Raw genomic sequence first — 27,225 nt, 5'->3', positions numbered from 1 at the left:
GCCCCATCCAGAAGCTGAGGGATTAAAGTTACTTCGGTGAGATTAAAGACCTGTCTCGAAAAAAGAACAACTGTACAAAGTCCTTGTTCAGGTATTACTATAAAATTATACAGTAACTATTGGGTAATTTCAGTAACACTGTAACATTCCTGACTTCTTTTAATAGCAGTGAGAGGATTATCATAGAACTGCTTCCTATGCATTCTAAGTTGGTCCAATTGCTTGGCGCATTGTTTGTTGTAGCTACCTCACTTCCAGAGGACAACAGTGTTACGGATCATGGGGTGTGTTCCCTCTGCAGCCTCCTTCAGGACACCTTGCACAGCCATTTCAGGCTTGCATTGACATCACATTAGTTCACTTCAGGTTCCTGCACTCTGTTCACTGTTTCTGTTAGTTACAGTACTAATCAGATTCATGACTTGAGGGATGGATACACTTCCATTCCTTATGGCAGTTGTACTTACAGATGTCGCCACTCAAAGCAGTGCTGTATACATTTGCTCACAGGTATGAATTACCTGGAGCAAAGGGATTGCTTTGAGGCAGCACCAAATAAAATCCTTAGGAATGTTATTCAAATACAGGCTGAGAGGTACAGAAGCATGTAAGCAAGGCACTGGCTGCTGATTAGGTTCCCCACATTCAGAACAAGCTGTTTTTCCACATGCCTTGTAAATACAATTGCTTGCATTGAGATACTTTTTGTTACACAGTTTCACTACCGATCAGTTCTGTATCAGAAGTTCTAGCTTACACAGATCCTATGCTTGACCCCCCCCGGGGGGGGGGGGGAGGAGGGGGGAACTATTGCTGAAATGCTCAACAATGTTGGGACTGGGGATCTTACCTTTCTCTTGGAAGGGCTCTTTCCTTGTAGCAGCAGTCTGTGGTGAGAAGCAATTGCTTATCTATCCAGATGCTGTTCTGTGTGAATCAAACATTTTTTCTTCCACAGTAAAGTTACACAATCAAGATGAAATTATCAACTTGAGAAAAGATCTGCTGTATAATTGAACGTTATTTTATAATCATTGTTATTTTAGCCTGTAAATTATGCCATAAATGAACGCAAGTTTTTACTTTAGCATTGCTACATCTGTTGAAGAATGCAGTGCAAGTGGACAACATACTGAACTCTAAGGATGCAACATCTGCCATAGTCACTCATTTGCAAGTCTCTGGAGACACTCTCTGGTAACATAAAACATTTATTACTCATCTTCTCCCAAGACTGAGAATTTTGCATACATATATGTATAGGAAATGAACACGCACGCTGAGTTCTATAATGTTAAGAAATTTAATTGTTTTTAAGAAATACTGCTATTGGCTAGTTCTGTCAGAATTTTTTTTGCTTTTTTGTTTTAAACATGTACAGTACTCTACATTTTATATTGCACAGCACCAGAAGAGATGCCCCTGCACTGATGGGTTTCTGAAGACGTTACAAATCCTCTGAGTTTTCACAGAGGAAAAAGGCACAAAGCATCCAGCAGGTTAACCATGTAAAAGCGTTGGAGCAAAAAGGCCACATGCGAAGGAAAATGCACAAGCATCTATTCCCAAGTACAATAAGCCATATGCATGTTCAGGCTTCAAGATTACACTTCATAGTATTAAACTTAGTAATATATCTGCAGTGTTTCTAAATCACAACTGGTTACGGCCAGGTGTAAGGCACCATGTTTTGGCCTGGCATTCTAGTGGAAGTGGAAGGCGTTGACATAGGAAAAGAATGTAATAGAGAAAACTTTCATATAAACATTAACAAAAAATAAACAAAACAATGGTTAAAATGCAAAGCAACATACAGTTCATCGTGAGTCCAGAAGCCTTTCCATTAGTTTAGTTCAACTCTAGTTGCCACTGTTGTTGCTCCTTGTAGGTTCTGAGCTATACAAATATAGTTTCCAGCATCTCTGGCTTCAAAATCCTCAATGATGAGAACACTCTTTGAAATTCTTGTGGTGTGTCCAGTCCCTCTGTTTATCAGTCTCCAGAAATTCTGTGTGATCACAGGCCTCTCCAGCTGTTTAAAGAGGAAAGAAATAAAGCAAGCGTATTTAGTGATGCTACTCTATCAAACTCCCAGATAAGAAGTCAGATAGTCCAAGTAGCTTCGAATCACATTATATAACTAATTCCTCTAGTTTCAGAAATGCTGTATGAAATAACATACAAATAAACAGCAACAATCCACAGCTGCTTCTACATTAACTCTCATGCTACATTTTCCAAAAGAATTGTATACAACTTCAAAGCCAAAAATATGTATGAGGATACTTAGAAATATGCCTTAAAAATACTTTTTCTTCTGATCACAACAGGATATTCCTTCCACACCTGAATGCCCTTTTGGACTGTTTATCTTACCTTTGCATTTGCAAAGGAATGGAGAAGAGCAGCTGGCCTAAAGAGCCACTAAAGCCTTTCCTTCCAGCCTCCATCCAGTAGCCTCCTGTTTCCAGTCTGAAAACCAAGTACTGCCTACAGCCAAGTACTGATGCACACTGAAATTCAAGCCTAAGCTAGTTCTTGAATACAGCAAGTGGAACTTCCCTGACCATATTAAAAGTGAAGATAAACGCCATGCAAGGCAGACTCTGCCTGGCTGGGCTGTTGGCCCAGCTTTTCTCATAGTAATTGCCTTCTGCTTTGAAGATAGTTTCAGGGAAGCATACGAAGGAGTAGATCGGTATGCGTTCCCAGCAGGCAAATGTGATCACCAGGGAGGGGCAAGAGAAAAAACATCTGAGAGCAAAAGTAAGAGGGAGAGGTATGGGAACGAGATGAGATGCAGTAACTGACCAGTTACTGCAGGAACTCTCTTAAAAACAGAGGGATGGAACTGATAACCTTTCTCAGAGTATTTCTTTTGCATTATGGGAGTACAGCCTCACTATGAAAAGTCTGCAACAAGTACAAACTGCTGCTGCTCTGCCATTCACTTTGTTGGGGCAGAAACCCAATCAAGACTTTTCCCCGTTACACCCAGGCACAGCTGAAGCTGCTCCCAGCAGTGGATCAGCACACAGACCTGCTCCAGGCTGCACGGCCAAAGTCTGTCTCTCAACTCCGGTACATGGGTGCAGGGGAAAGGTGCAGTCTCCTACTGATAGAAAACGTGCCCTGCACTGTGAGCATGTTATACAGAGCAAACAAGAGGTAATTCACGTTTAGCTGTCTGTAGTGAACCAGGGCTGGAAAGGCATTGCTACAGCATGTGCCAGCTCTGCATAACGTTCTGTAGAACCAATGGGCAGGACCAGCCAGCAACCATAGCTGGACAGCCATTCGACTAACAGAGATTCAAAAGCAGCAGGGGGTACAGACTGACAAGGTACAGAGTTTTAAGAGGCCAGGCTGAGCCTCAAATTCCTTCAATTGTTTGTACTCTAGTTACTCTCAGTTACGAGGATGTAAAATGGGGTTCATAGCCAGTTACTGTGGTATGAAATACAGAAGTCAAGGGAAGTTGACGATTAAAAATTAAAAAAAAAAAAAAAAAAAAAAATCAGCCAACAAAGCTCATGTAAGCAGCAGGGGAATTTCTTCTCTTCCCTGTCTGAGAGTAAACTTATGAAGGCTCTCAGAAATAAAAGCTCCCTGAAGGCTACAAACACTGCAATCTGTTGCTACGTTTCACTCCACATAATGCTAGATGCTGAATACAGAGGATGGCAGTGGGTGTTTAGCTAAAAACTGAATAATAATAAACAAAAAAGCACACAAAACTATTGCTCATCATTTCCCTGGACCTGGAGGCACTTCAGTTTTCCCCAGCATTTTTCTTTTTACTCCAACAGCTGCAAGTTTCTCTGGTTATTTAGATGCTGCCTCTTTCCTTCCCAACTTCATATGGACTCCAGACACAGGGACTCTTCTGCCAAACTCTTCCCACATTCCAAAGTATTGCCCTTATGAAGAACAAAAAGCATTTCAGCCAAGGCACACATCTCTTACCTCTTGCCCTGGGTACTGCCAGCTGAAGCTCACATCTACATCTGGCTCCCCAAGGACAGTGCAGGCTACGTGGATACCATCGCTGACTTTGGCTCTACTGGGCGATGCCACAATCGTGGCTGAGGGTGGGCCCCTGGGGACTGACAGAAGAACAGCATTAGGAAACAGGAAATCAGTCTCTTTCTGATACGAAATTATTGATAAAACATAGTCAAGAGGCAAGTCTAATGAAACAGTTAAGTGATGTATATCTGCAGCTTTCCACCCTACACTGGGAAACTGCTTGAGCTCATACCAATAAGATTTTATCACATACACTTTTAATGAAGATTTCAAAATTCAGTGACTACTTCACTCATTTTACAAATCCACTTTTTAAAACTTGTTTTCTAATGCCAGCAGAAGAAACGGGAGTCGATGTAAGCATATAGGAAACATCATCTTACCTTCCACATAGAGTAGGTGATACTTGATGGAAATCTGAGGCGCTCCCTGCGACTCTGCTTTGCAGTAGACAATACCTTTATGATCAGAAGTAGGATGCTGGTAGACAAAGCCCTTCTTTGCATCATAAATAATATTAGTTTCATCTGTTTCAATTTCTTCTGCTGGGAATTCCCTGTGTAGAGTAACTTTTGCTGAAGGAGTAGTGACACGGCATGGGATGACAGCAGGTTTATCTGGGTTCAGGTAGACAATCTCAAAATAACTGGGAGTAGGTACAAAAAGTTCCTCTTTATCTATGCAAAACAGATGAAGTAGTTAGGATAACATTTAGATCTTGGCTTAGCAGCAAGAAGAGAAAATGGGCAACGTTAGAAATGAACACAAAGCTTTTTGCTTCAAATATACAAGAAAAAAAACATCCATTCATTGGATTTACTTTTGTATCTGGAGCAGCCATAGCCTTTTAATACACATGATTTTAAATAAAACTTATTTACTTCTTTCCCAAATAACTGAAATGTTTACTACTTTTAGACAGACAGTTACAGAGTATTTCCATATTTGATATGCTCAGCATAAGGTTCAATTTCCTCTTTCTAGCTTAAGCATTTAGCATAGTAACTTGACTGAGTTTATTTCAGCCTTTTTGGAGGAATGTATCCTTGGAACATGAAGCACCTCTGATAAATGGATTCAGTACAGCCTCATGGTCTTCTTTAGCTCCAAAACCCATTGCAAACAATCCTATCTTAACGTTTGGACTGGAACATTCACTAGCTAAGAATGCATTAGCTCTAATAATGCAGCAAAGGTTTCTCTGCCACTGAGAAATATTTCCATTAGAAGAACAAATTAACCATTTGATTTTCACTCTTGCACCAAGCAGCAGTAAACTGCACACAGTTATTTACTCTATGATGCCCCTACCCCCGTCGTGTTGAGGATACAGCCAATTTCAGGCTCTGCAGGGCAATGCACCTCTGCAGGGTGTTTTGCCTCTCAACATGCTACACAGATGCTGGGGAGAAACTGTGTCTTCACCAATATTAATGAGGCCAAGATTTTAAATTAGCTTCAGGTAACTGGAAATATACCGGGGTTAGGAGAGAATACATGGAGTCACCTAATGTCATAACTCTGTGTAGAAGACTTGTTCTGTTATTTTGCTTACCAAAACACATTTTCATAAGTTAAACATTCTTTGGATTCATTCTGCAGAAGGTTCTCAGCACATGTCAGTATTTTCAGAGGTATTTGATTCCATTGTATCATGCATTATCTCAGGTATGCATTTAGCATAATCCATAGGGAAAGCGGGCTCACAAATCACACAAAGCAAGCAACTGTCTGCAAACTTCACCAGCACTTCCTCCCATAACATTTGTTATTTAAAAAAAAAATCCTAAAATTGTGGGGAAAAACATCTTGACAATGAAAGATTTGATACAGACTTATTATTTACTAGCAAATACATTTTCACAATATTATATATTAATAATCCCCCAAATAATCAATTACCTGTGAAGAAGATGTACGTTGAACCTGTTTTTGTCTCATCCTTCCTGCATTTGTTACCATTGCACAGCTGAAGCCAGCAGCTATATTCACCTGTGTCTGCTGCAGTGGAGTTTGTAAGGATCAGCTGACCATACCTGTCCAACTGCTTTATACTGGAGTGAAGAAAAACAAAAGGCAAAGACAAGCACAAGTGTGTTTCCTTGCACATTTTTGTCAGATCATTTATACTTTTGATTTTTTTTTAATTCCTGTTCTGCAACAGACACATTTTTCTCCTACAGAGTTCTGTTGCAACAGCCCCCTTTGTCCCAGCAAAGAGCCACACATGAACAGCTTTTGATTTCAACTCTATGCATGAGCAATGGCAAGCTTTCATCACATATAGTTAACTCCTGAATTCATTCCAAAATCCTCGTTTTGAAAATGGGCTGTGATTGCCCTAGACAGTGTGTTTATGTTGTTTCAGTTGTCCAAATATATCCCATATTTTCACACTCTAAATCAAGCCATGTAATCACATTCCTTTCCTGATACCATTCACTTCAGCTGCATCACTGCTTCAGTAGTATACTTCACCACTGGTGAGCAGCAGCCACTTTAATGGCAGTTTGTTCAACGATTTATGCCATTTGTCAGCATGAACACTTCCCTGTCTTTAACACAGCAGTCCAGCTTTCCATCACAAACACCTTCAATCTCAACTCATTCTGTCCTTGTCTCCTCCTCTGCTCCACTCCATCTCATTTCAACCCTGTCACTGTGTTTCCTCTTCATCCCCTGGCTACATCAGTATCCCTGGGTACTGCTGGAAGTATGCTAGCAGTATCACGAGGCAACTACATAAAAAAACTCAGCCGCTTTTTCCTCCTTCTCCACAAATGTCTCTCATTGGATTGAAATTGTAAATTGATTTGTTTGTACAGCTAATAGCTGTATTTCTAAGGGTCCCATGTATGAAATTCAGTAGGCACGGTGTCATTATTTATTTTTGTCTTTGCTCTCCTGGCTCTTTCAGACAGGTAGCATCAGAGTTTGTAGCACATGCTACGCTGCCGTCTGCGAAAGGATCGGTCCCACAGTGAAGCTGGTTGTGGGCACTGTCAGGACAGACGTGTGGCAGCAGCAATGCATTTCACTGCAGCCCCAACCTCTAAAAAAGTTATTTTCAACCACCTGCTTTTACACGGCAGCACAGCCAGAACACAAAGGTTTCTTGCTCTCCTTTGCAAGATATTGAATTCTAGGGTCATTTCTATTGCAATCAAGTCAGGAGAGATTTTTCCAGTTTTAGGCATTTAATAGCAAACTCCTTTTCAGCATTTGAGGCTGGGCCTGGACACAGCTTGCATGAAGTTCCTGTAGTCTTGCTAAGCTGTGTGCTCCCTCTCTACTTACCTTCCTCCTGTTTCTTTCTGTTAATGCAGCAGTTATTATTATTATAATATTTTTTTTTAAGGCAGATGCAGACTTACCAAATCCTTTATTTGGGGGATTAGCAAGCTTTAAAGGCATTTTTCTCCTCCAAACCAACTTGTTACTGTGTTACTGAAGCATTACTGCAGACCTCTTAGCCCACATCTCGGTTGTGGGCACCCTCCTGCTAACCACTCACGTTCATGTCACCAAAGAGGCTGCTGCTTTCAGCTACACACAGCTCCTGACATTTCCAGCTCCCTGGGCACTCTGCTAAGAGACCGCACTCACAGCTGCTATGCATTAGCCAAGGCTTGCATAACCCAACATGCAGCCTTCAGCCAAGGCTGGGAGCTTAGAAATTAAAACACACCCAGAAAGCAACCCAAACAGGGTGAGAATGACCTTTTCCCACCAAAGCCTTCAGCTTTTTTACACTCATCCATCACACAGCAGTTTTGAGAGCTGCCTAAAGAAACAGGCAAAACAAGCTTCCTACTTGCCACTGCACTTGTCCTAAATGACCTCATCTGATTCCACCATTTGAAAAATGGGAAAAGTAACATTTTCATTCATTTTCATTTCTCTCATGCACCTTATATTACAAATGTTTTCAGTTCTTCAATAAGCATTGAACAATTCCTAGTTGCACAGGAGATCCTCGTGTATAAAACTCAAGAAGAAAAGAGAAATCTGAAGTGTTTCCATGCTGGTGTCTCTATGATTATCTACATCCACAGCTCACAGTTCATAAGCTACATGGCTCCAATGGCACAATATATTTTGCAACCACTAACATCAACATTGTAGAGAACCCATTAGGCTAGAACATTTAGCCTCCAACCATTAATGCAGGCACTGAACTATGGCTTGAAATCCCAACAGACAAAAAAGAGAAAAACAAGGTCAGAGTTAATTGATTATTGCACAGTATGTTCTACTTAACTGGGAACAAGCTATCCACTAATCAATGGAAATAGCCCGGTGAAGTACTTCCACAAACATGCACTAACATAACCTGGCAACTGAAAGAGTGGAAATGTTGAGGCATGTGGCATGGCCGTGCTAAGCAGACAAAACAAACCACATGCAGCAGGCTGTAAATGGCAAATTCATCCAACTGATCTGCACTTCTAGGATAGCTTTCATTTCACTAGTATTTAAATGATGAGAATTTTTTCTCAAAAGCCAAAGCTTTGCTATGCTTTACATATCACAAAGTAAAAACGCTGTATACAGAATCTTTTTGAGACCATTCAAAGAAAAAGAAAACCAAAACAACACAAACCTTCAAAATCCTTTTCCATACACTCTCCTTATTAAGCTTCAGTTATTTTAAGTTCAAAAGACCTTTGCCAGAAAAGCTGTGCAGAGTTTAGAAGCTAGAAAAAACTAAAGGAAAACAACACAGTGTGCATGGCTTCACTTCAGAACATCTAGCAAACTCAAGCAGCTACACTGGTACTGCCACAATGGAGCTATCTAAAACACAAGGAGAGGGACAGAACATCCTGACTGCTTAAGGCAAGAAGAAAAACCTAACAGCTTACAGACTTCAGAGCACATGCACTTGAGTGACACTTGGTTAGACACAGATAACAAACCACACAGTGAGCCTGTCTTAATTCACGGCAGCCCAGTTCTGCCCTGTACCACTCCTATTTTCTCAATACCTAGAGCCTGGGTACCAGTATGCACACAATACATACCCACCTCTGCCACAGCTTCTTCCACTGCAGCAGTTCCACTCCACAAAGATCTATCTACCAGGTGAAACTCAGCAATAAATACAGTCATGTTTTGAGATGGCAGAGGCCCATGCTCTAAACATGGCACAGACTGATGCCAGACCATCTTTGTCTAGAGAGGCTTTTGCTCTCAAACATTAGAAAGTGAAAACGTGCCTGCCCTTCTTTTTCTTTATTCCTTTCTGGTTTTGATCCTTCTCACACTCTGTGCGTGCAGTTTCTGGTCGGGCCTGCAGTCACTGATCTATTATGTATCACCATACAGCACTGCAGCCATTACATTTTGGCTGCACTGCTCAGCTGGCACACAAACCTTCCAGGCACGAGGGTGTACTCATGCTGCACAGGGTGGGACAGCACTGCAGACAATAAGCTGGTTCAGAAGCAAGCTGGTGGGTGCCCCAACTCAACAGACAGATCTACACAATTCAGCTCTCTCCCTAGAGCTGCACTGTTTGCTACAGTCTCCAAAGTCTCAGTGTGCATCCTCCAGGCAGGATAGGAAAGAGGATTCCTACTGAAGATAAGAAACAGCCAAAGTGTCCTCCTCCTACTTCCACTCAGCCTCTTTCCTGAGGAAGCCCCACATGGTAATTTGGGGAAATATCAGCAGCTACAGACCTATGAAAAACCCACACTCTCCAACAGTGCGAAACAAAACTACTTTATGTACAAAGTTGTAAAGTATACCTGCAAAAAGAAACTCAAAGAAACCATGGGTATTACAAGAACATCTTTTGTAAAGATGACCTCTTTCTTCTTAGAAAGGCCACTGCCCTCCAAGCTGCTGTCTTTTACTTTCCATACTGGTGAGATAAAGAGGCAATCAGCACGGCATGGAGGAAAACAGGTGGCTTTTATCCCCACTTCTTCTTGTTACCATCCATAGGAAATGCATTACCCAGATGCTAAATTTAAGTAGCTACAAACCAAAATGCCCTCCTTATCCTAAAGCAGACCTCAGCACCTTCAGCATCAGCAGCTGCCCAAGCCTCTGGCCAACAGAGATGCACACACCATCACCACTGTGGACCCTTCAGGTTTCTTCTATCTCACAGAAAGATGGTAACTTTGTTAATGATGCTTCCTACTGCCAGCTCACTTAGAAAGACTGCCAGCTGTGCGAAGTAAATAGAGACTTCATGATATTTTCAGTTGTGTTCAATGAAAGCCTTCGAAAGCCAAGGAATACAAATTCTATGAAGCAGACTGTTTTGCATACATCTGTTAGCACAGTAGCAAACACCAAGAGATAAAAAAGATATCATAAAAACCATAATGAAAATGTAATTGCACAAGATTTGGTTGTCAATGTCTCCATAAATTATCCCCATTCATTAAGTCCAAAGCATGCTACTTATCCATGTCTTCAGTTTTTCTAGTTACTTATAGGGTATTCTGCTTACAACTAAATAGTTGATTCAATTTAACTTCGTCTTCTGACTTCAATAACTTACTTAAAAATATTTCAGTATATATCCTTAAATAGAAGCCTAACATATTTCTAAAATACAATACTTAAGCAAGTTACATGCATCCAGCCAAGAAGTTAGGTAGCATTTATTACCCTGAAATTATCAACTTTTGTTTTACTGTTACAAAATACTACTGTGAATTTGAATGAGAACAGAGAGGTAAAGAATTTCAAGCTACTTCAAACTGCAAAATAATAAATTACAAAACTAGAAAATGCGTATCCTTCCTTAATTCTTTTACCCCATTTCTATGGCTAGAATAATACAAGAGAAGAACAGGCAGTCAAAACAAGTAATGAAGTAAAATTCAGATTCCTCTCTTAAGAACTGTGAAGACTTCTTGCCTTCTTCAATGCCAGATGTTAACACTGAGACCTGGAAGTCTACAGGGCCATATACATAGCCCAGTGCAGGGAGTAGCCTACATGCACGCCTTCTAAGGGTGAGATAGACTTCAAAATGGACACTATCACCACATGCGTGGCACTCCCTTTCAGTAGGATTTTGCACTGCACTCTTTGGCCTGCTAAAAGGCCAGGCCCGTTCTGCAGCTGACGTGTGCCACCTACTGGAATAGTTTCATAGCATGGCTTAGGTTGGAGGCCTCACACACCATCCAGTTCCAGCCCCCTGCTCTAAGCAAGGGCTGCCCCCCACCAGCTCAGGCTGCCCAGGGCCCCATCCAACCCGACCTTGAGTGCCTCCAGGAATGGGGCACCCACAGCTCTCTGGGCAGCTGTGCCACTGCCTCAACACTCAGTAAAAAATTCCTTCCTCACATCTAACCCAAATCTACAAATCTAGTTTAAAACCATTCCCTCTGTCCTATCAAATAAAATATATTAAGTATATATAAAATAAATTTTGAACAAAATATTTGCTGTAAATGAAAACACAATTGTTCAAATCAGCCAGAAGATCTTTTGAGAGATGCTGCCATGATAAACCCTTAGCAGAAATAGGCTTGTTGTTATAATTCATAGGAGCCTCACACTATAGAGGTTTATTCAGCCAATTTATTCTGGAACTCCTTAGGTGTCAGGAAACAAACAAACCAGCTCATGAATTCAAAGGGATACGTGACAGACCACAGGATACACCTGTCAATTTTTAGCTTTATTCTTTGAAAACAGAAGTGGAAAGTAATTAACTGACTGTGACTTCAAAGTATCTCCATGATTGTAAGGAAGGGGAATGTGTCACAAAGATTCAGGTAACCTCAGCTATTTACAAAGAGCCCACAAACTTTTACTTAATTTGGGAACAAAAGGATAGTAGGACTTCCCTCACACTAATACTGCTCTTACCTAATAACGTAAGAAATTCTCTTTTCAGCTCTTTCTTAGGGCATCATTCACAGAGCTCCTCAGTCTCTCAACCACTTGTCCTTCAATGATACCCAAACATAAACCTCCACAAAACAAGCAGGGAAAACAAGCTCTTGGCAAAATAAGTGCTATCCCTGAGCTCCTTTGTAAGTCCTTCCTCTTTCAAATACAGAAAGAGACTATTACATTCAATCTAGACTTAGCTATGCATGTACTGTGCTTGAGAACTGGGAAGGCCAACAAATGTATGGTTTCAGAGATTTTAGATCAACGGGCCACTCACCTGGTGGGGCAGAGAGAGGGAGAAAGTGCTTAGATCCTCCTGCTACTCTCACAACTGTATATGCAGTATCCATTAAGATGACACTGGATGAAAGAAAATGCCTTCCTAAACCAAAGGTGATTATCTATCTCAGCATTAAGCTCTGTCACACTTCTGCACTGTCAATCCTCCAACTCCCCCAGCACTCATGCATGACTTTGATAGGAGAGGGAAGGACTAACCCCACTTGCTCCTCAGAGTGGTGCTTGGTATATTTTTTGTTTTGCAAGCTGAGAGACATGGGTATTAGCCTCTTCAGGAAATTAATCTTTTTGTCTCAGCTGATATCTACAGTAGCAACATCCCAACAGCAGCAGGTCTGCAGAGCATCAGAACCGGCAGTCAGTGCCTGACATCCACCCTCATACATTTTCAGGATTTTACTTCAGCCTCACTCTTACGCAGCTCTCTGTTAGTGGCTGGAACACACCGGTGTCCCCCTGGATCATTTTAGATTAATCTAAAGGAAATCCAGTTCACATGCAACAAGACTCTTGCACAGTGTACATCACAGAAGGAAGAAGACTGAAAGATGCTTATAGACAAGTAACCACTACATGAAACACCTTGATTACTTTTTCTCCCCCAGAATTCGGAAAAATACCTGAGTCTGGAGTCCTTAAAGGTGTCCAAATATGAAGGATAGCTCCAAGTCACATTACTCCCCTTACATCGCAGTTCTATGCTTTGTCCAGCAGACAGGCTTAAAGTGGCAGTCAGTTTCTGGAAACGGCCTTTATCCATCACCTGCATCAGTATGGACTGGGACTTGGAGGAAGAGTCGATAGGTTCCCTCTCCTTCATTTTTAGGCCCTTGGGTTTTACTTTTTTGTTGATAGGCTTGATTTTGTTTTCCCCTGGTTCTTTTTGACGCTTACTTTTCGCAGACTGTCCAATAACTGGTAAAATAAGGGAAAGGCAGCAGTGTTACAATTAGGAAAAAAAAAAGCCTTCTTGCAAATTGTTTTTCTTTATTATTAAAGAGAATAATAATACTCTGTTCTTCCTATAAGGGATTCAGAAAAATGAGAGTTAATTTCCGTAAGTTTCTGAAGTCAGTGACATGACTCATTTCCCTGGACAGAAAAAAAGAGCTTTCAACAACATGTGGAAAATCTATACTTACAGGTCACATAAACAGGCAAATATGTAAGGCATGAGGACTTCGCAAAAGATGGGAAGGGAAAGGAATACAGCACTTTTCTCTCCAGTTACTTTTGTCTATGCTACCCCATATCGCTGCCGTTTATTGTGCAGCATTACACAAGTGTCCTATCTTCATATGTATGTAACACATCAGTCCTGTATAACCTTTAAAAATGCTGTGCTGCTGTAAGAGGCATGGGAAAAAAACATTGAGAAGTGAGGAACCTAATGGTGATTTATTTAATGCTGGTAACAATGCAGGTTTGTTTTTCTTTTAGGTTAAGTACTGTGAAATTACAAATAGTATTGAAGTCACCTGAACGTAGTATCTAATACATCACATCTCTATAATGGCCATTTACCTTTACTGAGCAGATGGAAACAGAAGAGATTCCATTACCTGCCAGAGGCAACAGCAGCCTTTTAAAACAAAGCAAAGGAAAAGTGAGCTATTTCAATCTGATTCACATAAAGTTATAATTTAAAGTATAATTTTTAACAGGGATTTCAGCCGTCTCCAGGCTGAACGTTTACAGTGAATGAAAAATCATCTTTGTTCTAGAACCCCTTAACTCAGCTGAAGTGTTGCAGCAAAGCTAACCAATGATCAAGTAGAGAATAAAGATTCCTTTTGTCACATGCAAGTCGCTTCCAAAAAGCACTTCTGCAAAATGTTTCTGAGAGGAAAGCAAGAAAAACAACTCAAATGTGTAACAACAGAATTGTACTTCTCAGAGTCTCAGCTGGATGCTGGGTAGAGGAGAACGAGGATCACTTTTCAGAGGACCAGTTACACATACATAGGTATTTGTGTGAATAAACATTTCCTAAGCATGTACAACTCTCGTTTCACCTTTTTTGCCTTCAGGTCTCTATGCTCTGTTCATAAGCCCATATATGACATTAACTGTTCTGGAAAACCATGAGCTCACCAAATGATCCCAAGTGTACCTGTCCAGCAGGAGCTGAGATGCATGCTGTGGTTGCTTAAAAGGTGCACTTATTTCCCAGCAGTGCAGTGACTGATCTCAGAGGCTCACACACAGCTGCTATCTGTTCTCACCATGTGCCACATGCACATAAGCCTTAAAAAGAACAGAGAAGAAAAAGAAGGGGAGAACAAACAACAACAACAACAAAATAAATAAATAAATAAATAGAAAGGTGGAGAAAGCAGTCATTGAAATCCCAGCCTCTAATTAATTAAGTAAATCAATCATGAAGATTTTTTTATGCTGTAACTGACAGCAGAAGGCACAATCTTTTGTGAATTAGCCTAAAACTCTTATTTTAGGCAGCAAAAACTTTACACCTTTGCCTGACAGCTAATTCATGCTGAATACAGTTTTTCCATATGAAATACTCTGACATTTTATCATACGAATCAAAAGAAAAAAGCCCACTATGGACTTAAAGTATGCTGATAAGCATGGGTTACAGCTGGTACAGACTGCACTATTGGCAGCATCCGTGCCTTTGCAGCACGGCAGCATGCTTCAAACAAATCCCTTCTGGACCGGTAAGCCCTGCTCCATTTAGTTGCTCTTTTTATGGAACCCATACATATGAAAAATAGTTCAACTTCATCATCTTTGTGTAAGGGAAAGAAAGTAAAAGCAGGCTGTACACTAGGTTCAACATATGGTCACATCACTAATGTACAACTGGTGATGCCTTTGTTCTTAGCTAAATGGCTTACTGCTTTCCCAGAAAGCAATTCAACCACCGGGAGCTGCCTTTCTCTAGAATAATGCAGAGTAACTTCTAGATCAACCTATGAAGTAACAACTTCTATGCAGTAATTCCTACTCAGGAATCAATCCATCAATCTGCTTACAACGTTTGAGTCATTCTTTTGTTTGTATCTTTCAACACAAAATTTTAAGTCTCAGTTTTAGAATTTGAAAATCCTTCTGAAAGTCTTTACTGACAGGTTTGTTTGTTTGGTTGGTTGGTTTTTTGTTTGTTTTAAAGTGGATCTGTGAACATGTTGAAAATCACATGCTTTGTTGATTTGCTCTGAATCAACTTTCTTGGCACATTAATGAGAGATGTCCTCTAATGATTCCTCCACAGAGAAACATTCTGCCTCAGAGGTGCTATTCCAGCGCTCAGTAAGATACTGCACTTTCCAGTTTGTGTTCATTTTATCACCATTTTCCAGTAAAACCTCCCTAGGCACCTCCACAGAGAACATGGATGCGTACAGACAATTAGGTGCATAATTTACAGGTTTAGTTTCTGTAGCAGCCCGTTCCTATGGGCCTCACAAAGTTCATGGCTGTCTCTTCCTGCCTCACTCCAGCACATCAGCAGAAGAACAGGATTTATGGTTGCGTTTTATCCCTTTTGCAAGCTGTTTCTCAAACTTTCTGTCTGCCCTATTCTGGTTTTTATATTTAACTCACATGTGAGTTAAGAAGCCTCCTCATCTTATGTTATTCCCCCTTCTCAAATTAAATGCAACAGTTTGCTCTTTGGCTTCTATTATTCCTGCAAGAATATGAAAACTACAGTCTGGCTGCTCTAAAGCCACATCTGCATCCAATCGTGAGCGCTGCTCAGGAGCAAGTCAGGAGCTGCTGCTCCTCTCCAAGCAGCTGCCCTAAAAGCCCACCACTTGTGGCATTTGGCAGATCACACCCCAATGCACACAAGCCAGCCTGCACCAGCTAGTAATTCTTGTGCTGCTATCTGCGGTCCTTGCTGCTCCATTTCCCCTAACAATCAGCCATCCCCTTGGCCACACCACACTGCTTTTCCTTCATAATGCTTCTATCTTGGTTCAGATGGCTTTTACTGACAAAGCTCACCAGGCACCATATTTGAGACCACAGCATTCTTCAAAAGAAGCTGCCACTTCTCCCTCAGGGCAGGCTCCTTCCTCTTCCCTGCACAGTTTGTGCCCTGATGTTCAAGGCATAAGCATTCCCATTCCAAGCCATCCATTCCATTTCCCCACTGCATTTCTGGAAACACACAAGCTTTGTTTCTGTCTCCTTCTTTTAACCCTAATTAAATCAGACTATTTGTCAACATGCCATTGCCACACTGTTCTGCCAACCCCAATCTCTACACGTGTTTGACAACACCCTGTCCCCACAGGGAGCCCTAGAGAAACACAGTCCTCTTCCACACCTGACACTGCCGCTACGAAACTGTTAAGTTTCGTGAGTGTGCTCCAATGTTGAGTGCCAGAAGCCTGGTTTCAATTTTCTTTAGATGAAGTTTTTCCTTTCCACACAGGCTCCCTCTGTTCCACATGTTTAGGCTCACTGGGAACTAGAGAAACACTTTCCTCCTATTCCACTCTCCCCAGAACATTGAGACTTTGCCTTTCTGACCTGGCATTTCCCTACAGGTAACAGCAGGACATTTCAGGAAGCACTATAATTACAGGGGGTTTTGTCTTCCCATGCTGAAGCTTTGCCTCTCTTCTGCACTTCCCCGAGATGTGACCTCGCATGTAAGCCACGGCCATGCTCCTTCCCAACTCTCCTTTGGAGTCTGCCCTGATATCCACCAATATCACTGCTTCCTGTGCCTTGTAATCAGTCCCCTCTCATTGCTGGGCCAGATCTCAGTTTGCCCTTTAACTACATTATCTAGTATTGCAGTCCGTCTGTAAAGGAAACAGGCAACCAAAGTCATCTGGAAACAAAGAACCTACCAGAGTCCTCCATTCAGGCACCAAAAACTACAGGACTTTCCCAGGAAATGAACAAACTCAACTCATCCGTTTACACGGGTTTGGGAATACATCACATTTGGGGTACTTCAGCCTCTCAGAAGACTTATACCCAAGTAAGTAAAGGTACTTCTTATTTAAAAAACAAGATCAAAGGAAAAAATAAGACTTAGTAGAAAAACATTGAGAAAATTCTTCCTTTCTACCTCTGATCTCCTCCAAACAGCAATTCCCCAATGCACTGCACCCATTTCCTCTGCAGCAGTACTCTTCAGATCCCTAGCTAAGCCTTCATGCCCACACAGGAGACAGTGCATCACTATGTCTCAGAAACACGCCACACTGCACTTCTTCTCCTGGCTCAAAGGATTTAGCTTACCCTATTCTTTAATGTTTCTCACCCCTATCATTCTTTTAAACACCATGTACAAAAATTATGCCATAATTATTAATCATAGAATGCTAAGTGCATCCAGTGTTGACCAAAGGCATCGCCTACATCCACACACATGCTTCCATCAGCTTGGATTAAAGCTAGAGAATGTCTATGGTGGTCTTCAAGAATCCACTGAGAAACCTTGGAAGCAGAGCAATTGTGCTCCTCACTCAGCAGACATACCCATTTCACAAGGCAGGTCCCATGCTACATCTCGGCAGCATCAGAGAGCTTTCAACTCGCATTACTACCAGTGAATTCTTCCTTGAAGAAAATCAAGCAGCAGGTTGTCATAAAGCATAATCCTTAACCCCAAGACTAGGATGAGAGTTAGTCTCTGTGACCATAATTAAGAGCACAAAACAGGCTGGACGCAGCTCTGCTTGTGACACTCCAGGAGCAGTTGCATCCAGCCCACAAGCAGCCCACAGGCAGCCCAGCCCTGCCTGCCCCACACCAGCACGGCAGCACGCACCCATCGCTCAGCAGCAGCCAAACATCAGTGCACCATGACCACTGAGCTGAAACCAGGGCATGGGGTGGGTGCAGTGCTAGCTGGATTTACAGCAAACAAGTGTATGTATTTTGATACACTGGCTAAACATAGTCCTGTAAACAGCAAAAAACACGTAGCTGTGCTTTCCCATTTTGATAAAGGAACTTGACAATAGGTTTCAAATTTGCAAAAGGAAAAAAAAAAGCAACGCTTTTTTCCCCCTCATATATTTGCAACTCCATTTTCAGTTGACATACATTACCTGCAAATTTTCAAACAGAATGTATAGGGGTGTAATCAGATATTCAACTCAAAAATCTCATCATGTCTCCTTACTACACTTCCATAAGACCTCTTTTACCAGAAAAAGATACCTCTCACTTCACAGTCATGCCTTATTCATGTCACCACTTTTTGGCAGTACTTACATTTGTAAACATCTACTTTCACGGATGAAGCATGGGAAGTGTACAGCTTCATAAGAAAAATAAATCTCTGACAAACGTCTTGGGAGCTCACAAAAAATTGCAACCACTTGTACTGAATCAGACAAATACATAAATACATTTTCACAAAACTCAAGGTGAAATATCCCAATAGCTTTGAGTTTTTTGGCTTTTTTTTTTTTTTGTATTTTAATTAAAGAAGTTTTTTTAAAATATATACACTATATACATTAAGCATATTATGCATCTTACATGTGGCCCAAGACAATTCCTCTTAATTTCTCTTAATGTGGCGCAAGCAAGTCAAAGGGCTGGACACTGATGATCTACAGAAAAGTTGTCATGTAAGTCAGCACTTGTACTGACAACACAGACGATCTGGCAGAACACATTTCATTGCTCATAAGCTATCATAAACTAAGTCGGGAGTGCTATTCTGAAATCAGAATATCTTATTGGAACTTGAATAAATTAAACATACCACATTACTTGCTCGTATAGATAAGTCTCTGGATGACACAGCAGGAAGCACACAGCTAAATCTCACTATAAAGCAAATGAGACAAGAAAGCAAGCCTTGGAGAACCTTTGGCCTAAGCTGCAACTTATTTCTCATTCTAAGTCATTGTTGCCTATGTCTCAAATAGAAAACACTTCTCTCGATGTGGCAACATACACCCACAGATCTTTAAGTCAAGATCTTCTTCTACACCACAGTACTAGTACAGCAACTCCTTGTCTAGGATGTAATTCCTTTACAAACAGTCGTAAGAAAAACTGCTGGAAAGGACTCCTGGAAGCCCCTTCCTACCCCAGCCTGGTTGCTGTGGGCATTTTGACTGTCTCACAGACCAGAGGCTTTATAGCCTCCCCAGACACGTTTAACAGCTCTTGGGGTGAAGTATTTTTATGTCCTTGCAGTAATTTTTGCCTGTATTCCCCAGACCACATGACGGAAGCGCCTCTTTTCCTTTCCCCGTGCACCCCTGAGCCCAGACCTCTCCACAGACCCCCAGTTTCACACTGCCTGCCCCAAGCCCTGACACTGCTCTGAGATATTTCCTTGACAACATATTGCAAACTGCAGCAGCAGAAGACAGTGCCTGCTTTCCCTCTCCATCACATCCCACTGATCACGTAACAGCTGGCAGCTTCAGAAGAGGATAAGCCACTGGCCAGAGCCACATCATGAATTGTAGGGAATTATCTAAGTTCTCTTGATGTTGAAGTCTAAATAAGCCAAGGCTTGGTTAGAGCTTCCTTCCCCAGCCAAAAGCTAACCCCTTCCCTGCCAAGAACTCATCACAACTTGATGCTGAGTTAAGAACAAAGTTCTATCCTTCCTACCAAGAGAGCAACTGCACACAAAACTCACAGAAGTTAGAATAATTTTAAAAAAAGTCACAACTCGTCCCCGACAGACACGAACCAGCCCCTGCTCCATCCTCCACCGCCAGCACCAAACGGGACCCAACTCCCGGCTGCACCGAGAGCTCCTCACAGGCTGTGGAGTGGGAGACGAACCCCGCTGCTCCCGGGCGGGGACAAGAGCTCTTCCCAGCGGCGCGTAGAAACGCCTCGGGGTCTGAAGCGGTATTCTTTCGCTAAGTGACATTAGCGTTATTATGAAACGGAGCACCGAGCTCAGCGCCGACCCTCCTCAGGACAGGCGCAGGACTCGAGCGCCGGCTTTGAGAGCCGTGTCTGAGAGAGACGAACAGGCAGCGGCTTTTGTCGACGACGCCTCCCGCCGCCTCCATCCCAACTCCCTGCCCCGAACAAACCGCATCCCCTGCCAGAGACACCGGTTCAGTGGCAGCCACGCAGGACGGGAGCCCCCACACCCCGAGATGGCCGCCAGCCCCCGACATGGCGGGCGGGGGCAGCGGAGCGCGAGGCGGGGAGGCCGGGAGGGGCCCGCCGGTGGCGGCGCGGATGGGGTCGCGGCGGCTCACCGTGCGGCAGCGTCTCCTGCAGCAGCAGCAGGCTGAGCAGCACCCAAAGCCGCATGGCGAGAGCGGCCGGGGCGCTGGGCTGAGGCGGGGCGGGCGCGGCGGCGGCTTCGAGGCGGGGAGGAGCTCGCCGGTGCGGGGAGCGGGGGCCTCGGCCGCGGGCTGCCCGCTGCGGGCGCGCCCCTCTCGGCTCAGCGGCGAGCGGTGAAGGGCTCTTCGCTGAGGGAAAGGCAGCAGGTCGCACGCGGGATAGCACACCTCTACCGCGCGCGGCTTGTACTGCAAGCTGTCTTCGGCCTGCAGAGTCACAAACGTGCTGGGTCAGCGGGCGCAGGTGGGAGCTGTGCAGACTGCATCTCTGCCGTCTCACAGGCGGCCCTGCAGGTGCGTGGCTGGCTCTGATCAATGTGGCTGAAGGGAGAAAAGTAACTGTGAAGTCATTTTCACTCCCGACTGCTATAGCAAAGACATTCCCAGAAGGAATCCTGCTCAGGAGAAGCTGCTTTATGGAGGGTGTTGCTATTGCTAAGGTTATTTCCACTTTTAAAAACTACAATACCATCACGTATCCGATTCTGAAAACATTATCACTCTTTGTTTTAAAGAAAGTGAACCATGGAGATGATGGTTCAGTAAAGATGTGCAGTATAAAATGTAAATATGCACAGGAAATGTTCATAGCCTCTCTTTGGCTAAAGAGCATTTATTTTCCATCATATCATCTGCAAAACTGCTGTAATTGCAATTCTTATGTGCCTCCTTAGGTCATATTTCACTTCTCATGCACAGGCTAGGTCAAAGATGCAATGCTGACAGAGCCCCGCATACTGGTACATGTGGAGAAATACAGTATTAGCACTAGGAGACAGCGGCCCACCTGCATTCATTTCAGGACATATTCAAGCTGATTGGTACATACCTTTTGCTATATAGGCATACAATTAAGAAAGAGTTTTTATACATTCCGAGTTTCCTATTTTTAATGGATACACACTGAGAACTTGTTATATTCATTCATAAATATCAGAAGAGTTGCAGTGCACCCTGAAAAGACCAAAATCACAGTTTCTTTTAAATCTGTGAACAAAGATAGTGACCAAGTCTACAAAACAAGAGCAACTTCATGCTGGGAGTGCAGTTCTATATCTCAAGGCTATCGTTATCTATTGCCCAGATTCAGCATTCCTACGTTATGTATGTAAGTAGGTATCCTAGGTGACACTCTTTCAAATGCTAGTTAGTTTTCAGTCATTTCAATCCTCAGGACACAGCACTAGATGACAGAACTCCCAAGTTTTTTGTTTGGTTGGGTTTTTTCCTCCAAAAAGGGAAAAGAGAGGTAACATTCGTGCAGCTCTGAGTCTGGTTGCTTCCAGGACAAGGCTTGGTGCTGAAGGAAGCTGAGGGCTCACTCCCTCTGGAAATCAAGCCCAGCATCATCTCTGGTTTAGCACTGTCTATATGGGAACAGTCACAGTGCCTGTATGGGAACTGCTGAATCACAGCCTGAACTTCTGATTAATCACCTGAGGCAAGCAATGAGTCAGCCTGGGAGCACAGGTGAAGGCAATTCACCTGTGCTGCCGGAAGGAGTGGAGCCTGGCTCCACCTCTCCTAGACTCATTTAAGAACTAGCTGACTACCAGGCCTTAGGGAAGGATCTTCTTCTGGAGATTCTTCCTTTGGAGTTTTACAGCAAGCCCAGGACAAGGGTAAGCAATCTACCTATCTATCTATCTATCTACCTACCTACCTATCTATCTATCTATCTATCTATCTATCTATTTATTTATTTTGGTGTAATAACCTGCTTAGCCAAACTCTCTGGTATATCTCATAATTATAACATCTGTATGTTCATTGATTATACAGCACAGTGATTATAAATCATTGTAGGAAGTGAATAGGAAACTACTATGATGCACATCTTCAGACCACTGGAAAAAATAAAGGTTTTAAACATACAACACGATCGTCAATTTTTTTTTCCCCCTTCCATAAAAACTATATGAGCTATCACACTATTTATTGTGAGTTCTGATTTGTATCATGTCATGACATGAGATGACACAAATAATATTAAGTCACTGTATTTAGTTTAGTATTTAGTATCTACTAGAACTACAGTGGTGATTTCAAGTCAAAGGTGTTGTATGAAGTACATACAAGTGATATTCAGCTTTATTTAAAAAAAAATACAGAACAAATGCACAGTTGTTATCCCGTGAAGCATATCTTACAGTATATGAAAAGCAATATAATTTCCATCAGATTTGAAACTAAGGTAACTAAAAATACTGCTGATTATAATTCTTATTGAAAAAGTGAATAAACAAGCACCATGTTCTTAAATATATGCACTTTGACATTCACAAAAGTTCAAGAACTTTCATTTTGGCTAGAGTACTCAAACAGAAACTTGTGTTTTAAGATGCATCACAGTCATTCTACCGACATTTCAAATGCTCAGCAGCACATCACAGATGTAATCATTACAGCTTACGTGTGAACAAGAAGTTAAAACATATAAACTAACATTTCTTAAAATGAAGCACACATAACTATTCTTAAAGATACATAATGCATATTTCATGCTTTGCTTTCTGTTAATACAAAAGAAAAAAAGCCCTCCTAAACTTTCAAATCCTGACTGCAGCTAAACTTATGTTGCTGAGGGTGGAGTTTGCCTCGTGCAAGACTCAATGGAAACATACAAAGACAACAGAATTTGTCCAACTGATAATAGAAATAACAATTATATATACACATAGCTCTTTGTAATGCATGTCTAGGCACAGAAATCCTTTGGCTTAGCTGATGCTGGAGAACCCAATCTCTAAAATCAAGTAGAAAACAGATCAAGATGTGGTGAGGACACTACATTTTGCTTTGGAAAGGTCCAACTATGAAAAATGCAGAGGTCCTTAAAATATATACCAGAAAGAACTATTAAAGGTACAGGAAATTAAAAACAAATACAAAATCTTACATTATATGGAGTACCACTTGCTGCTTCTGCTTAACACTGAGTAACCCCAGAGCTTTCAGTGAGCATACTGCAATTTGTACAACCTCCTGGCAGGCCTGGGAAGAACCAGGGCCTTACGATAAAATGTGCTTTTAATTTGTTTTTACATAACCAAGTAGCACTTGCTAGACATCATGTGAATTAAATTTCTACTGTTCAGAATGCGCCCCAATGTCAAAGGCTTCTGACAATTAATGATTGCACAGTCCCATGAAGATTTCCTGCACTGTCAGGATCTCACCCAAGCTGGGATGCTTGCAGGACATCTGATCTTGGCACTTATTAAAAATCTCCATGAAAATAGTATGCATTTTATTTCTAAAATAGTTGTATATCCTTCCATAAACTTTGGGAAAAAGGCGGCTAGAATTTTACATTCATCATCTAATAAAATACAGAAATATATATATATATATATATATACATATAAGCTTTACCATATTTTGTTTCTAAATTAATTGTATCATTTAAAGTTTCTGCATGGCATATTCAAGTTCATAAGAATATAGATAAGTAACCCTGTACTGCTAGTAGTGATCTTTATTCTCTGACAGTAGGCAGTATACACAGCCTTAATATAAGGTAACCTAAACACAGTGTGACAGGTTTTGGGAATCTAGCTCATATTTGTTGTGCAGGAAGAAGCATGCTGTTATTAACAGAATAGTTTTGTCCCGGATAACAGACAATGAAATCTCAGAACATTTCCTTTTGCAAAATTAGGACTAGAATTTGGAATACTGCATAAAGGTCACCTTAGGTAATGTGAATTATGCAGAAATGTTTTATAACTGTTATGCCTCCTTATGGGAGAACAAAGATTTACTTGTTCTCTCTTAAATATACTTTGATTTATTTTCCTAAATCTGATAAAAATAATTCCTATATCTAAAGGCATATCCCAAGTGTACCAATGCAAATATAGATTTTCAAGGATTTATTTCCATAAAGCAAAAAAAGCTACCTCCATTAATATATATATATTAATACATACCATCATTATTTGCACAGAAGAATTTACAGTACCAACAACTATGAGTATGTTAAAAAATAACAGTTTAGTTCCAATGGACTTGTGCTTTCAGCTGCTCTCTTGGCAAATATAGCAAACACGAGAACAAAATTGGGCCTTGTTTCACACATGCTCCCTGCATAAGAAGCAGCATGGCTGTCCTTCACAGGGCCTGCTCCACTAACATCCCAGAAAAGCATCTGGAATTTCAAGATTACACATACAAATGCACATCAAAATTAGCATGAATATCTCACTTCTGGCTTACAGTGTTCTTAGCCATGGATTATTAATGGCATTAACTATACACTCATATAAAAAAGCTTTGTGCAGTCAAAGCAACTGAGAATACCCAATGATTTTCCTTTGTTTTATATCTCGTTAGTTAACTGGATAGTTCCTCTGCTGCAGCTGCTCCCAGTCTTCCTCACAGCATTTGTAACAATCACATTATTTTCATATAATTAACTACTGTAACTATGGGGGACTAATAATACAATAATGAGGGGAAAAACACTATGTACAAAATACATATATGCTGAAAAATTTCTCTCGTTTATCTCCAAAAGCCTTAGCTAGTGCTGACTTTAGTCATAAGTTCCTTACATTGACAGTCTCCCTTCAAAGAAAATTCCAGTGCAATATAGAAATTACTCTAATCAGTACATCAAAATCACTATGGGCTAATGTCAGATCGATGCAAGCATATAGACAGGCAGGCACACATTCGTTCTATATGATGGTGCTGGGAGGGAATGGGATCTTTCTTGCACATCACAGAACAGCCACAGTTTGCAACCCAGGAGCCTGACTTGCCTGCTCTGTGGCACCAGCATCTTTAGAAAAAAGTCTCTGCTTCCCACACACCAAGATGTGTAAAGAATTTAAAAGAGCTGTCTTCCATTGTAGGCTTGTAAAAATACTGTGCAAAAGGTTCAACTGAGCACTGCAGGCTTGTCCTAACAGCAGGACAAAATTGCAACTGGAAAGGACGGATAAGGATGCCCTCTTAAAAATAGCCACTGAAGAAGTTGTGCTCTTGACAGAGTAGTTACAAATCAGGAAAAGCATCAGTATTTCTACTTCAAACACCAATGGTATCGAAAACATTCTTTTATCTTTTTTTAATAAAACATTTGTTTCAGTCTGTCAAGATTACCTCACTGGAGCCTAAAAAGTCATAAATATCTTCTGTTTTAAACAAGAACACATAGTTCTTTTGTCACTTTTTTGTAACAATGGGCCCCTGTTGAGAAATACAATTCCAATGGCAGATCCAACCGACACAGACGGCTCTTCCTTTCATTGAAGAAAGGTTCTGAAACTTATCAATTGCTCCAAGCACTGTTCTAAGCACTGAAGATTACTATCTAGTTCTTTCAACAGAACACTTTACACAGACTATAATTTACTTGTATTACTCTACTAGGACATTTTAGTGTTTCTTTAACAACATCTTGTAAAACAAACTGCGCAAAGAAGTGGCTATAACTTATCGGTATTAGGATGGAGTATGATACATTAAGAAACAGGACTGCATTGTCACTTATTCTACAGTTTCTCTTTATCCTCTGTTTCATCCATTTTTAGGGACCACCAGACTTTAGAACAATGGTCCTTAGGACAACAGCTGCACATGCTGGAACATCATTTAAAAGCTAGGTGGTTTTCCTGTTGTGTACTCATTATCCTGTACTTTGAAAGAAAAACACAGGCACCTACAAGTGCTCTGCTTTGGTCTTCTAGCAAATCTTTTCTGGTGATTTCCTCTGGATTGCTATAAATCCAGGAATATGCCACAGAAGACAAATAGTGGTGAAGATCTTTTCAGATTGCTGCTCCTTGAGCTGAGCAGCCAGCAGAGGCCACTAGTGCAACTAGTACAAATCCCTGCCAAATCACCGGTGCTGCAAAAAATGCTCTCCTCCCAGTTCAAACTGGGAAGAAAGGCACCAGGCTTTAAACTACAAACTTATTCTTCTATGGGGTATCAGCACATTCCAAGATTCTCTATCAAGAAGCACTCTTCTTTCTGCCTTCTACGTTTAGGCTTACAACAACAAAACTCATTTTCAGTTTAAAAAGCAAGAAACAGAGACAGAAGCAGCTTAACTGGTCTGCTTTTTTTTCTTTTTTTTTTTTTTTTTTTCAATTCCAGCTATTATAAAAAGGTGCTTTTCACTGTCAACCAACATCATTCTGACAGGATATAAAATGTTTTGTAGCTAACAACGGAGATTAATACCAATGATTATTACTGGCAATATTATGCTTCAGATTAAAACTTTCCATGACAAAGTACAAAAGTAGAAAACAATTCTCTTGTACTTTAGAGAAGTTATTTTTATAAGTGACTTCTTGCAAAATAATTTCCTATTGTGGAATCCTTCAAGGGATTGAAGACTATTATTCACTGAGAAAAATTGTTAAAATGTCTGGGTGCCCTTCTTAAGTAATGTGACTTTTATGTTGAAAGAACAGTGTCCATTTTCACTATCTTTAAAACAATGGTTCACACAACACTATTGCAGTTATTTGGTTCTTTGCATACATAAGTTAGCATTTAGACAGCCTACTCACATGAATGGATTTGTAGGTTTAGATTTGGCTCACAAAAAATTGTTGTCCTAACATATTTTTATGACTTGGTGAAGTACTGAAATACTACTTTGAAAAGCACTCCTTCCAAAGCCTGGGTTTGGTGTTTTTTTTCAGCTCCCCTTCTATCTAAAAAGAAGGTAGGGATTTGGGGCATAATTTTTCTGAAGAGAAGTTTTTTCAGAAAACAACATAATCCCTCTATT

General features: G+C 41.2%; 1 protein-coding gene across 2 annotated transcripts; it reads right to left on the bottom strand.

Moving 5' to 3' along the window:
* Nucleotides 1-1,250: 1,250 nt before the first annotated feature.
* PDGFRL (platelet derived growth factor receptor like) lies at nt 1,251-20,462 on the bottom strand. Of its 2 annotated transcripts, none has more exons than XM_042812363.1 (6): nt 20,385-20,462; nt 12,822-13,116; nt 5,932-6,083; nt 4,413-4,706; nt 3,967-4,106; nt 1,251-2,032 (listed from the first exon to the last, which is right to left on the bottom strand). In XM_042812363.1, the coding sequence occupies exons 1-6, from the start codon at nt 20,437-20,439 to the stop codon at nt 1,844-1,846; spliced, it is 1,125 nt and encodes a 374-aa protein (XP_042668297.1). In that variant the 5' UTR covers nt 20,440-20,462; the 3' UTR covers nt 1,251-1,843. The 2 variants fall into 2 exon arrangements, with proteins under 2 accessions (XP_042668297.1, XP_042668299.1); XM_042812365.1 differs by lacking the exon at nt 20,385-20,462 and adding an exon at nt 14,315-14,375.
* Between the last annotated feature and the right edge of the window lie 6,763 nt (nt 20,463-27,225).

This window comes from Centrocercus urophasianus, unplaced genomic scaffold (assembly GCF_019232065.1).
Source record: "Centrocercus urophasianus isolate 14NV4802_14NV808 unplaced genomic scaffold, USGS_Curo_1.0 seq_13, whole genome shotgun sequence".
Classification (NCBI taxonomy): Eukaryota; Metazoa; Chordata; class Aves; order Galliformes; family Phasianidae; genus Centrocercus; species Centrocercus urophasianus.
This window is presented reverse-complemented; position numbering and strand designations above follow the sequence as displayed.